The sequence below is a fragment of the Oryctolagus cuniculus genome, chromosome 17, assembly GCF_964237555.1.
Source record: "Oryctolagus cuniculus chromosome 17, mOryCun1.1, whole genome shotgun sequence".
Taxonomy (NCBI): domain Eukaryota; kingdom Metazoa; phylum Chordata; class Mammalia; order Lagomorpha; family Leporidae; genus Oryctolagus; species Oryctolagus cuniculus.
In genome coordinates, this window is record NC_091448.1 from 20712281 (window position 1) to 20725946 (window position 13666).

General features: G+C 62.4%; 2 protein-coding genes and 1 long non-coding RNA gene across 7 annotated transcripts in view; 2 read left to right on the top strand and 1 right to left on the bottom strand.

The window, feature by feature from the left end:
- The window catches only part of ZNF385C (zinc finger protein 385C), a 44474-nt gene that overhangs the window by 22219 nt on the left and 8589 nt on the right, over positions 1-13666 (top strand). The gene's annotated exons all lie outside the window — the stretch shown is intronic.
- Positions 1064-5726, bottom strand: LOC138846077 (uncharacterized). Its single transcript, XR_011383473.1, has 2 exons — positions 5462-5726; positions 1064-1303 (listed from the first exon to the last, which is right to left on the bottom strand). It is a non-coding gene; the product is annotated as an uncharacterized lncRNA (long non-coding RNA).
- C17H17orf113 (chromosome 17 C17orf113 homolog) lies at positions 3276-13279 on the top strand. Its single transcript, XM_051824994.2, has 3 exons — positions 3276-5576; positions 9772-10474; positions 11293-13279. The coding sequence occupies exons 2-3, from the start codon at positions 9932-9934 to the stop codon at positions 12775-12777; spliced, it is 2028 nt and encodes a 675-aa protein (XP_051680954.2). The 5' UTR covers positions 3276-5576; positions 9772-9931; the 3' UTR covers positions 12778-13279.

Consider the following 13666-nt stretch of genomic DNA (forward strand, 5'->3'; position numbering starts at 1 on the left):
CAGAGGGAAGCAGGCCTGGGGGCCACCGCCTTAGGGGCCACCAGGAGGCAGGACGCCTGTCCTGCAGTCCACACTGTTAAACCAGCCCCTCAGCCCTAGCTCATCCAGCCGTCTGCCCACACCTCGCCTTCCAGCCAGCGGCGGCTCCGTGCAGGGTGCTGGGGTCCCCTCTCCCCTCCGAGCAGTGCTCCCTGCCTGCCCCTGGGAACTCAGTCTAAGGGGGAGGAGGAGGACATGGGACCAGATCTGCCCACCCACCCATGCTAAGGGGGTGACCGGAGCTTGGGCTCTCTCTCTGGCCTACCCTGGGCCGCAGCCCTCAGTGTGATGTCTCCTGTCTCCTTGGCTCTCTGAGGGCTGCGGGCAGGGGAGCCAGTGCCTGGTACGATGCCAGCAACTGGCCCCGAGGAGAGGGGAGGCGAGGTAGAGCCCTCGGTCGTCCTGAACACCTCTTCTGGTTCTGCCCGCGCTGGGGACTGGGCTGGTGTGCCCCTCTCACCCACGAGCCGAGAGCCCTCAGGTGTGGCTGAGGGGACCTGGGAATACGGAGGGGAGCACCCCCAGTCCCTGCCACCGCTCGGCTCCTGGCTTCACGCTGGTGGCAGCCAGGCAGGGCGCTTGTTCCCTAGGAGCTGTCACTTTGATTAGGAGCCTGCGGGGCTGGAGGCCTCCACAGTGACAGGCAGTCACAGGCAGGGAGGCGGGGGCTCTTCCCGCTCTGAGCCTCCTCCCCAGCACTGGTCAGGCCATCTTCACCCCTTTACCCTGCTTCCCAGGGGGTATGGGCACCAGGCTCCTCCCCGCCAAGGCTGACCTAAGTGGTTCTACCCTCCAACACACATACACACACTCCCCTAAACCACCTGAAGAGGCTCTCCATCATGTGCCAAGGCGGAGGGGCGCTGGCGCAGCCCCGCTGGCTCTAGCCTCGGAGGGTGAAGCGGGGCCAGCCCAGGACTGCGGGGGTGGGGGGGCACAAGATCTGTCCTATAGTCCTCACCTGGCAATCCGCGATCCTGGGGTTCAGGGAGATTAAGGGACATAGCCAAGACCACACAGCTGAGTTCTGCCTTCATTTTATTCTTAAATATTTATTATCTGTTTGAAAGGCAGAGTTACAGAAGGCGAAATCTTCCACCTGCTGGTTAACTCTCCCAAATGACCACAATGGCCAGGACAGCAGGAACCCCATCCAGTCTTTCCACGTGGTTGCAGGTCTCCAAGCACTTGGGCTGTCTTCCACTGTCTTCCCAGGTGCATTAGCAAAGAGCTAGATGGGAAGTGGCACAGCCGGGACTCGAACCTGCACACATATAGGATGCTGGTGTTGCAGGCAGCAGCTCAACAAGTTGGCCACAGCACTGGCCCCAGGTTTCTGACTCTAATCCCATCTCACAAACCCCCACCAGCCGAGGAGAGCAGCATCTGTTAGGAGAGACTGAGCCACAGTGTACAGGAGTGGGAGGAGGGGATGGCCCAGAGAGGGCAGGGCGGCTCCCAGCAAGATGATTCCAGCAGGGCTCGGAGCCTTTGCCTTGGTGACCTCCACTGCATGGCGGGGAGGAGCCAGCCTTCTTCTGCTCCGCTCCCCAAAGGCTGCCTCCCAAAGCCCACAGTCCCCCTCCCCATCCTGGCCAGGACTCACCCAGCCTTCTAGTTCAGAATGCCACCCCCACCCCCTGCCAGCCCCCTGCCAGCTGAGCCTGGAGGAGAGAGGACCCTTGCACACACAGGCCTGGAGCTCTCTGAAAAGGCCACAGGGACCTCGGTGGGGTGGGCAAGGACACAGGGAGGCAGGGAGGGCTCTCAGGGCAAGGATGGCGGGGGGGGGCATCCCCCAGACCTCCCCAGCTCCCGCCTGTATCTGCCCCTCTCCTCTCTGTAACCCTGCAAGCCTCTGGCATACTCTTGGCCCTGGAGGTCAAGATCTTGAGCTTGGTCACGCCTGAGTCACTGGCTTGATGAGCTCTGGGTTAATTTCAGTCCCATTAGGAGGCCCGGAGCCCTCTGCCCCCCCCCCCCATCCTCCAGCATCTCCCTGGGCTGCGGGTTCCTCCACTGGGACCACCCACACACCTTTGCCTTTGGGTGCAGGTTTCCAAGACATTGCTCCCCTCAGGCCACTGGCTCCTCCTGCAGCCTGACCCCCCTCTCCTGCTGCTGTTCTGATGCGGTGGCAGGTGGCAGAGTGCCCCAGGCTGGGCGCCCAGGTGTGACCCTGACCATCAGCATCCCCCACCCGGGAACCACCAGGAAAGGCTAGGCTGTCTGGGTAGAGAATTAGGGGGCTTAGCTCAGATCCCTGCCCTCACAGAAGACAAAGATTCCGTCTGTGTCTCTGGGTGGCTTAATTAGCTCTGGGCTTGAGTTTCCGTCCTCTCCGCGCAAACAGCTCCCTCCCCCTCCCCCAGTCCCTTGCTAACAAACTTGTTTTCAGCCGCTCCTCTGCAGACCTGCTCTGTGGCTCAAGTGTAGGCTGCTGCCGGGATTTCAGGTTATTGTCTGGTGGAGACAGGATGCTGGGTAGGGGGAGGCTTGGGGCTGGGCTCGGAATGTGAGCCTGATCCAGCTGTAGGCTGGCTGTCTGCTCTCCCCCTGTGGCCCCCTCTCAGCCACCAGGTGCTCAGGTGAGTGGAGAACCAGCTTTCAGGGCGAGTAGGAAGAGGAAACAGCAAAGAAAGGAGAAAGGACTGTGTGTGTGTGTGTGTGTGTGTGTGTGAACTGTCAGAAGTTGTGGCTGGCCAACTCCTCGGCCCTCCTGCCTGGGGCTGCCCCAGTGGCAGGTCCCAGGGTCCAGTGTGGGAGGAAGAGTGGGCCAGACACCTGGGCTCCCTTCCCCGACCTGTCACGGCCAGCCCCGCGCTCTGTGGTGGAGCAGGAGCACCTGCGCCTCGGCTGTCCCTTCAACAGCAGCAGATCAACATAAGGAGAAGGAGCAAGGCCAGGCAGGAGGCAGGGGGCTCCTCCAACAGCCAGAGGGGCCGCAGCCCCTCCTCCCTGCAGGGCTCTGTGGGCAATGTCAACCCTTGGCTTCATAGGAAAGACCCCAGGCAGGACCACCGCCCCCAGGAGTGGGCGTGAGTGCGGTCCCCTGTCCTGGCCGCTACCTTTGCTCCCTCTGGGGAAGGACATGCCCTCCTCCGTCCACCTGGGGTTGAGCTGGGGGAAGCCCAGGAACGGCCAGTAGTGCCACCGCCCGCTTCCCAGCCAGGCCCCAGAGCCCCTCCTCCCGCCTCCCCTCCCGCCCCTCACCCCCCTTCCCCCGTCACTCCAGCTGGGTTTCATTTGCTCCTCGCTCTGCTCGGCTCTGCGGTGCCTCCAAAGGCAGAGGATGCTCTTGGGTGAGTGCTGGGGATGCCTCAGCTGGGCAGTGGACAATGGGCAGAGAGGGCGTGAGGGTGTAGGCGCTCCTCACCCCTCTCCCCAGCCCTGGTCCTGTCCTGCTGTCCTTGGTGCGCCCCAAAGTTGTCTGTCAGACACGCCAGGGGCCAGCGGACGCTGAAACCTTTGCCCAGGTGCGGGAGTGGGAGAATAAGGTGTGTTGCGTATCTGGGCCCGGGCAGCCTAGGTCAGAAGTCCCTTGTGTGAGGTCACACCTTCAGCTGCCTCTAAGGGGGAGGGGGAGAGGCCCCAAGGGGCCGAGGAGGGAGCTGCAGGTGCAGGGAGCAAGAGCGAGAGACAGAAACCAGGTGCATGCTACCTGCAGTCCAGCCACCGCCCTGCTCTGTGTGCTGCCCTCCTGCCTCTCCACACACTGGGTGCTGGCTGTCTTCGAGGGCCACAGCCGTCACCCTCAAAGGGCGTTCTTGGGAGCCCTTCCCAGAGGGGCTAGGGTCTGGAGGCAGTGGGGCAGGGGTGGAGTTTCTTGTGTGACTGGGCTTTGGGGTGTTCAGCATCATGGGGCTGTGCGTGGAACATCAACACGGCCCAGCAGTGGGCTGGGGGTTCTGGGGAATTTGGGGAGGAAACCTCTGGCTGTGGCGGGAGTCCTGCTGGGGGGGTGCGCCAGCACTGGGTCTTGGCTCAGCCCCCTCCCCAGCCTTTGCCTTTCTCTCCCCTGGTCTCCCGTTTCTCTTGGCGGAGGTTTGGTTTTGTCTGCCATGAACACAGCAGTGCTGTTATTTCTCTCTCTGTGTGTGTGTGTATGACTAGGGAGGCACCCTGCTGTGTCTGCCCTGTGACTTGGGGCTGGGGAGGTGTGGGAGGGTGGTTCTGTGTGTTTGGCTTCAGGCGCCTGTAGGTCAGGTGCATTTGATTTTCTGAGAGGTGTGTGCAGGCGAGTGACCTAAGGGTCTTCGTGTTTGTGCGGCTGGCTTTTCACCGGCTGTTCTATGTCATGTGTAGGGGTCTGTGCCGCCATGTGTCTGTCCCTCTGGGCATGGGACAATACAAGTAGGTCTTTGTTGGTCATGCCCATCTGTGGATACGTGCGTGCCCACACGTGGCCACTGTGCTAGCCTCGGCCGCTCTGGCAGCACGGGTCTGTCTGTCCATCTTGGCATGGCACCACCTCCATGAGCACACACCTCAGTGTGTGAAGAGTGAGATCTTAGGGAGTCGCTGGGGGGAGGTGTATGCCTTGGTGGCCATGGTGGAGCCTGTGGGCCTCAGGGTATGTGTCCCTGTGTGTGTGAGGGGGTGTCCCTGTGTGTGCATTCCCCAGATCTCCCTTGGCTGGCAGTGAACTTGATGTTATTTCTTAAGCCACCTCCTCCAGGCTTGGTTGGACACCTAGGGGCAGCCTCTTCTCCTCTCCAGTGGATTTCCTTTGTCCCTGTGTTTGACTGGGTCCCAAAGCCCACCCTCTGCAGGCAGCCACCCAGTGGGCGTGGACCCTGAGTCAGGGAGGCCCGTAGGACCATGTCAGAATTCTACCCCTGTTGGGCTCTGTGGCGCCGTCCGGGGTGGGGGGATTGTAAGTGCCCCACTAGTCTGAGACCCTGAGTCTCCAGCCCCAGGACCAAACCCCAGCATTCACTGCACAGCCGTCCAGCAGCGAGGGGCCAGTGCTCCCTGGACCTTCCGGACCCTGCCCCACGCTGTCTGCTTCCCCAGGGACGGAGGCTGCCCGCACTCCCCACACTGTCACTCGCTCCTCCTGCCCCTTGGCCTCCTGGCTCGGGCTGCAGACCCTTACTTCATCTCCAGCTCCTCCCCATCCTCGGCTGGGAGCCAGCCAACACCCCCCTCCCCCCCCCCCAGTGCACCACCTGCCTGCCTCTCAGGACCCTGAGCGCCTCCCGGAACCTGCGGGCACGTGTGATGACCCGGTGGTTTCTCCTGTCCCTCCGGCTCCCTGCGGTCTAACCTCAGTCGTTCCTGCTGCCGCGCGCACGCACCACGGGAAAGGCTGAGGGTGAGCTAGGGAGCGGTAGCAGGAGTAGCAGAGGTGGGCGCGGCCAGGTGCGCTGGGAGGGTGTGGGGGGGCTGCCGCCCTACCCGCTGCGACCCCGGAACGCACCGGTTGCTGGCGCCTCTTCGCCCCGGTTACCGCTAGTGGCTGCTGTCGCTCAGTGGAGCCCAAGGAGACCGCGGCCAGAGCGTCCACCGCTCAAGATGGTGGTTCCCGTGTCTCCGTGAGTGTGTGCGGGTGGCGCGGGGGTGCTGGCTGGCGGGGCGCCCTCTCCCGGAGCTTCCGGCCAGGGGACCGGCCATGGGGGCTGGGGGTCCTGTGGGCGGAGCAGGACAGGCAGGCGGAGGGAGGCTCCGTGCACTGCATCAGGGCTTCCTCACCACACGCCCCCCGGGGGGAAGTTCCCCAGCTCTCCCCTGGGAGGGGGAGGCCACACGCACCCCACCTGCCAGAGGGAAGGGGTGCCTGCCTCCCTGCTGGGAGTGTGCACTCCCCTTAGTGGGCTCCCAAGGGAAGGGAGAGGCAGGAGCCTGGGGACCGTGGGGTCACAGCAATGCTGTGTGGAAGCCTATGGGCTGGGATGCATTAAGGGTGGGGCCAGACCACCACACACTGCCTCAGGGCAGGCCCCCCCCCCCCAGTTGTGCAGGCTCCCATCCAGCCGGCCAGGGCGTGGGGATGTGAGGTGCTTGGCCTGGGAGAAGTGGACCCTCCCGGTCAGCCTTAGTCACCACGGGACCCACAGAGCCGTGTTTTATTCGCACCCCTCCCACCTCAGCAGCCTGTTCCCCCAGGATGGGACAGGGTGGGTGTCAAGGATGCTGACCTGTGTTTTGTTTGTTTTATGGAGAGCAGCTCTAACAGGACTTCGTGTGGTGTAAACGTTCTGTCTCCCATCAGCCAAGCATGGCCGCTGAACCTTTGGAATTGGCCACTGTCAGCGGGGCTCTGTTGTACCCACCTATTGCTCCCCAGAGGCATCCTGGGTCATGCTCATTGTTCCCCCTGCAGAACAGGGCAGGAGCCAGCTCCTAGGGCCCCGGAGAGGATCTGAGGGCACGACCTTGGTTTTGCCCCTGCGCCCCACCTGCTAAGATCCTCTGGGTGGCGGGCTGGACAAGGTCATGGATCCCAGGATCTTGACGGGCAAGGACGTGGCAGGCAGCTGTCTTAACCACCCAACAGGTGCCCAAGGGCCGGTTCCCTTGCTGCCTCTGCCTGAGAGCTTTCTTATTCATCTATTTCCCCCCAAAGCGTGTGGAGCACTCGGGTGCTGGGGTTCAGACGGGAAGAAGCTTGTAACCTTTCCTGTTCTCAGAAAGCATACAGGGGTTGGGAGTAGAGAGTGTGGTGTAACAGAACCATGTGGAAGTCAGCACAGCTTTAAACTCCAGACCCTACAGCAGAGTGGGACAAACAGGGCCAGCGCCAGCCAAGGGAGGGACACCTTCAGGGAAGCCCCCAGTGAAGAAGGGGCGGGTGAGCTAAGACCAGAGGGAGAATCAAAAATAGGCCAGGTCAAGTATGGTGGGGCATTGTGGGAGAGAGGCCCTGGGGCCGGCAAGCTGGCACTCCAGAGGAACGGGGGAGGTGGTGTTGCCGGGAGGGGAGGGAGACAGTAGTGGCCACTGTAGGGGTCAGCGCCGGCCAGCATTGGCAGGTCTCCAGAGGGATTCTGGGTGGTTGTACAGTGTGTTTTAAGAAACCTGGCAGGCCCCAGGCAGAATCACAGGGAAAGGGAGGAGTTAGAGGTTAGTTTCAGGCATGGAATCAATCAGACCTGTGGAGGGATCAGGACAGAGCTTGTGGGAAGGAGGAGGGCCGTTTTCTGAGACGTGGACTTCCGGGAGAGGGGTGTGCTGGGAAGGCCCCAGCAGAGGTGAGCCGGGAAGGCCGCTGGAAGGAGAGGTAGAGGTGTGGGCCCTGGAGTGTCCGCAGGGCTGGCTCAGAAACCAGCAGCAGTGACATCCAGGGGCCCAGGAGAGGCAGTCAGAGGGAAGGAAACAGGTAGGGGTGGGGGGGACGGAGCCAAGAGGAAAGAGTGGGGTGGGGTGAGCAGAGCAGCCCCATACGCAGCTCCTACACTGTTCCCAGCTCCAGCTGGGCTCTCTCTGGAGCTCCAGTCTTCCACCCTTGCTGTCCTTACCACCCAGCCCATGCTACTCCATGCAGGGCACTGTGTGGGTCTACACAGCAAGCAGACAGGATATGGTCACTGCTGTCTCAGAATTGGCTAGGTGACCAACTCAGGAAATTCTTTTCTGGTGCCCAAACCATATGCTTGCATTGTTTTATTTATTTATTTTTAAAGATTTTATTTATTTGGCCAGCGCCGTGGCTCAATAGGCTAATCCTCCACCTGTGGCGCTGGCACACCGGGTTCTAGTCCCGGTCGGGGCGCCAGATTCTGTTCCGGTCGCTCCTCTTCCTGTCCATCTCTCTGCTGTGGCCCGGGAGTGCAGTGGAGGATGGCCCAAGTCCTTGGGCCCTGCACCCGCATGGGAGACCAGGAGAAGCACCTGGCTCCTGGCTTCGGATCAGCGCGGTGCGCTGGCCGCAGGGCACCGGCCGCAGCAGCCATTGGGGAGTGAACCAACGGAAAAAGGAAGACCTTCCTCTCTCTCTCTCGTTCTCTCTCTCACAGTCCACTCTGTCTGTCAAAAAAAATTTTTTTATTTATTTGAGAGGTAGAGTTACAGAGAAAGGGGGAAAGAGAGAGAGGTCTTCCATCTGCTGGTTCTCTCCCCAAATGGCTGCAATGGCAGGAGCTGAGCTTATCTGAAGCCAGGAGCTTCTTCCAGGTCTTCCATGTGGGTGCAGGGGCCCAAGGACTCGGGCCATCTTCCACTGCTTTCCCAGGCTGTAGCAGAAAGCAGGATCGCAAGTGAAGCAATTGTGACTCGAATGGGCGCCCATAAGGGATGCCGGTGCCGCAAGCAGAGGATTAACCCTCTGCGCCATGGCGCAGGCCCCTCCTTGCATTGTTTTAAAGCACAGCTTTTGCTAAGATGTGTCCATGTGCCCAGCTGTGGGCAGGGGCTCAGAAACAGGAAAACAAACAAACATGAGCTGGCCAGGGACACTGGGAGAGTCGCTGCAGTGCCCCAGAGAACGGTGGGGAATGGGACAGGCCCCTGGCCAGGATGCAGATCGGCTGCTTTCACGGAACCAGTGGGAATCAGCCAGGGAAAGAGAAAGGATGGGGAATTCCAGCTCTGAGGATGGGGGCGGGCACAAGTGACGGCTTGGCGGATGCTGGGATGGGGAGCCCTTGGCGTTGACCATGAGGACAGGAGTGGTGGGAGGCTCTGGAGGTGGCTGGGGGCTGGGGAAAGTCTTGTGGGCTCACAGCGAGCTGCGTGGATTGGGCAATGGGCACCACCAAAGAGGTGGAAGCAGGGCGGTGACATCGTTAGAGCTGTGTTGTGGGCTTGCACTCGGGCTGTGGGCTGACTGTGGGGAGATGATGGTGCACAGGCAGCTGCAGGGATCAGGGGCGGCCTGGACGGAACCAGGCGAGGCTGGGCAGCTGGGAGGACAGAGGTGGTGCCACCCGGGTCTCAGCATGGCCTTTTGTGGTCAGGAGGCCTCAGTCACCGAGGGCAAGTCACTTAAAGTCACTGAGCCTTGGTTTCCTCTTCTCATGACTGTGACTAACACTGCCCAGGGCACCCCGGTCCCCTGCTGGATTCGCTGTGCCAGCGCCCAGCTCAGCTCACCCCTCATGAGTGGTGGTGCCTGCTGCCCTTACTCACTGGGTGCAGAGAAGAGGAGCAGGTTGGAGGTTAGATAACCGGGGGTTGGCAGGGTCTGATCGCTGCCTGGACATGGCCTTCTGGTCCTGACCTTGTGGCAAGGTCAGTCGGGGGCCCAACCTCCAGAGCAGCCCCTGCTTGTGGGCTACTCTCCCAGAACACACCGCCGACGTGGATGCTTGTGTGTGTGTGTGTGTGTGTGTGTCTGTGCGTGTGTAAAGGCAAGAGGAAGCCACAGAAAACAGGCCTGGGAAGCTCAGCCTTGCGCTGACTTCCATCTGACAAAAGAGGGGCCCCATCGTCCTTTGGGCTAAGAAGGTCCTGGTTTTAGTCCTGGCTCAGCCGGGAGTTACTCCTGAGCCCCAAGAACCACAGCCTGTCTCTGAGACTTGGTTTCTCCGTCTCTGAAATGTGGTTGCATGGATGGTGCCGTCCGTTCCAGCTCAGTTCTTTGGCAATCGGAGCTCATCAGTGCCTCCCCCTGGGTACAGGGAGACCGTGGGAGGGACCTGCTCAGACTGACACTCTATGGCCCTTGGCAGAACTCCGCCCACCCTCAGCACCCAACTGGGGAGGATGCCGGGAAGCATGAACACCATCCCCCTCCCTAACCCGTCCACGATGGACCCCCTAACGCCTCTCCCTTGTTTCTTTCATCTCCAGGCTCCCACCAGCGGAGCAGGACTAAACCTCCCAGGCTCAGTTAGCCGGATGGTCCCCATTAGCTGGGCAGGCTGTCCCCACTGTGCCTCCCTAGTGACTCCCACAGACAAGGGAGCCGCCTCTGGGTGGGGGGTGGGGGGGCCCTGGCCCGAGAGCAGGCATGGTGCCTCCGGGGAAGAAGCCGGCCGGAGAGGCCTCCAACTCCAACAAGAAGTGTAAGCGCTACTTCAACGAGCACTGGAAGGAGGAGTTCCCCTGGCTGGACTTCGACTACGAGCGCAAGCTGATGTTTTGCCTCGAGTGCCGCCACGCCCTGGTGCGCAACAAGCATGGCAAAGCCGAGAACGCCTTCACCGTGGGCACCGACAACTTCCAGCGCCACGCCCTGCTGCGCCACGTGACCTCGGGAGCCCACCGCCAGGCCCTGGCTGTCAACCAGGGCCAGCCCGCTCTGGAGGGCCAGGCTGGGGGAGGGGGCGCCTACTCCGGCCTGGCACCCACGCCCACCCCCAGGGGCGTCAAGGCGGAGGTGGACCCAGCCAAGGTGGCTGTGCTGACCACGGTGTACTGTATGGCCAAGGAGGACCTGCCGGATGACCGCTGCTCTGCCCTGCTCGAGCTGCAGAAGTTCAACCTGTGCCAGGCGCTGCTGGGTGTGGAGCGTGGTGACTACTACAGCCCCAGGAGGGTGAGGGACATGCAGGTGGGTGGCAGCCAGGGATACGGGGAGGCTTTGAGGAGGGAGGACACTGAGCCATCTAGGAATAGCCCCCAGTATGCCAGGTTCCCCCTCCCCCGCCGGCAACAGGCAGAGCACTGCCTTCACTGCTCACACTTCAGAACCTCCACTGAGGGCCTGCTGTGTGCCTGGCGCTGGGCCACCTGCGGAGTACGCGACAGCGAAGCGGCCAGGCCCGGCCCAGCCCTGGGAGGTGCGAGTGAGGTCCCCAGGCTCTTGGGCCAGGATGGGGTACAGCTGAGACTTGCCCACTCTTCCCCATTGCCTTTGAGTTATTCCTGGGCCACTTCAGGCACAGTGTCACTCCCGTGGCCCCTGTAGGCATGCAAGCTGCAGCTCTGTCCTAGGAATAGCTGTGTGCGTCTCTCGGGTAAGGTGGAGGTGGGAGAGCTGGGTCCCCTCCCACAGAGAGCTGGGAGCTGTGTAACTGGGCAGGAGCTGGGAATGAGCAATCTATCAGTTACTTCCTGAGCAGAGACCTCACCCCCAGGAACAAGGCGCTGGGGAGTTGCCTTGGAGGGTCCTTGATGGTTCAAAAAGTGCTCTCACACCTCCCAGCACAACACAAATTCACCCATAATTCACAGGAGCCCTTGCAGAAGACTGAGGGCGGGGCTTAGCAGGAGCTGGGAGCACTGAAACTCACAGGGGTGACGGGACTTGGGGGAGGCAGCACAGCCAGGGCACAGCCAGGCCTGGATTAGTCTGTGCCTGCCCCGCCTGCCCCTCCTGCCCTGCCTGACTCTGTCCTCCCTCCCTCCCTCTCTCTCCCTGGCTATCAGGCAGCCATCGCCGGGGTCCTGCACACAGAGGCCTGCCAGCGCCTGAAGGCATCCCCGTACGTGGGACTGGTGTTGGACGAGACCAGGGACTGGCCCGAGTCCCACAGCCTGGCTCTGTTTGCTACTTCGGTGTCCCCCTGCGATGGCCAGCCTGCCACCACCTTCCTGGGCAGTGTGGAGCTACAGGAGGGCGAGGTCACTGCCGGCCAACTCCTAGACATCCTGCAGGCCTTCGGTGTCTCCGCACCCAAGCTGGCCTGGCTCGGCTCGAGCCTGCCAAGTGACCGCCTGCGGAGTGTGGGCCAGCAGCTCCGGGCCGCCTGCCCACTGCTCACAGAGCTGCACTGCCTCCCTGGCCGGACGGATCCCGAGCCCCCTGCCTACCTGGGTGAATACGAGAGCGTACTGGATGCCCTGTTCCGTCTCCATGGTGGGCCCAGTTCCCACGTGGTCCCCGAGCTGCGGGCTGCGCTGGACCTTGCAGCCATTGACTGGGCAGGGCCGCGGCCGGTACCCTGGGCATCCCTGCTGCCCGTTGTGGAAGCAGTGGCTGAGATCTGGCCTTGCCTTGTATCCACCCTGGAGGCAGCGGCCCCAGCCTCCCCCACAGCTGGGGCCCTGGCCCTGGCCCTGCGCCAGTTCACCTTCGTAGCCTTCACCCACCTGCTGCTGGACGCTTTGCCCTCCGTGCAGAAACTCGCCTTTGTCCTGCAGCCGGAGGAGCCGGACTTGGCCTTGCTGAAGCCTCTGGTGATGGCTGCCGCTGCCTCCCTCCAAGCTCAGCGGGGCTCGGGTGGGGCCCGCCTCCAGGGCTTCCTGCGAGAACTGGCAGCCTCCGACCCAGAGGGGGGCAGCGGGCGCTGCACCTACCGCGGCGTGGAGTTGGTCGGCTACTCCGAGGCTGCGGTGCGAGGCTTGGAGCGGCTCCGGGGGGCTCTCCTGGACTCCATGCGGAGGGGCCTGTGGGACTCCTACCCCGAGCCCTCGCTGGAGGCTGTGGCCGCCTTCGCGACGATCTTTGACTCCCGCCGCTACCCACAGGCTCCAGAGGAGCTGGGCTCGCATGGCGAGGGGGCGTTGCGGGTGCTGCTGCGGGGCTTCGCGCCGGCCGTGGTCCGCCAGCGGGCGCTGGGCGACTTCGCGCTCTTCAAGCGCGTGGTGTTCGGCCTGGGGCGGCTCAGCCCGCGCGCCCTGTGCGCCAGGCTGGCGTGCGCGCACTCGGAGCTGCACGAGCTCTTCCCCGACTTTGCCGCCCTGGCCGCCCTGGCCCTGGCGTTGCCCGCGGGAGCCGGCCTCTTGGACAAGGTGGGCCGCAGCCGGGAGCTGCGGTGGTGGGGACAGAGCGGGGCAGGGGAAGGCCGCGGCGGCCACGTTGTGAAGATCGCTGTGGATGGGCCGCCGCTGCAGGACTTTGACTTCGCGCTGGCTGTGGAGTTCTTAGAAAGTGGCTGGGGGGAGGGGCTCCTGGGGCCGCAGCCCTCCTGAGTGTGGCCTCCACCCCCCGCCCTGGACCAGCCTCCCGGGGTCTCTGGGCACTCCCAAGAGCAGAGCCAGACTTGACCGTGCCTCACCTCAGCTGACGGCTAACTGTGCCCCCTTCCCAGGGGTCCTGAGACACCTTCCCGGTCTAGAGCAAGTGGGGAGACGCTAGGGCTCCCTAAACCCTTCCCATCCTTTCCCCTTCTGAACTGGGCTGGTTCTGGTCCTAAAACGTGGAGGGGGAGTAGAGGGGGCTCTTAGTTAGGTCTTGGGGGACTGAGGCGCTGTGGGAAATGAGAATGAGCCCTCGACTCTTGGCCCACTCCTGGCTGCACCCCCTCTGCGCCCCAGCTCATGGAACCAAGGAGGTAGTGGGGCCCCCTCCCTTCTCCACCTGCTTGGGGGGGCTTTTCTCTATCTGACCGTACATGTTGACATAAAAATCTATCAGTGTGAACCCATCTGTCCCGTTGTCCATAGTATGAACACAAAATCAAAACGGACTGGATTGAGTTCTCATTTTCTTTGTTTTCAAAATCGGCTTGCTCTTCAAGTTCCCAGCCCTCCCCCTGCTGCTGCCTGGGACCCTTAAGACCAAAGACTGCAGAAGCACGGTGTGGTGCCCTGCTGCCCCTGCACGCCTGGCCTGCGGTCACTTGTCCTTCATAAGGGAAGCATCTGGGGCCTGACCTGAGCCTTGGTTCTTGTCCTCCAGCCTCCCAGGGGTTGCTCATCTCCTCCTGTGCCCAGAAGGGTGCGGGATCTGGAAGGCGGGACTAGATAGTGAGGGGGAAGGGGCTGGCCTTTGCACAAGCCCCCTGAGTGGGTTTAATTTACAATAAAGCAGAAACCCAGTGCATGGCACCATCTCCATGGTGGTGTGTACCTCAGGGGC

Excerpts from the sequence above, each read along its gene's own strand:
- C17H17orf113 (XM_051824994.2), top strand. The coding sequence starts at position 9,932 with ATGGTGCCTCCGGGGAAGAAGCCGGCCGGAGAGGCCTCCAACTCCAAC. Across the intron at positions 10,475-11,292 it reads GGAGGGTGAGGGACATGCAG|GCAGCCATCGCCGGGGTCCT; the intron begins GTGGGTGGCAGC and ends CCTGGCTATCAG.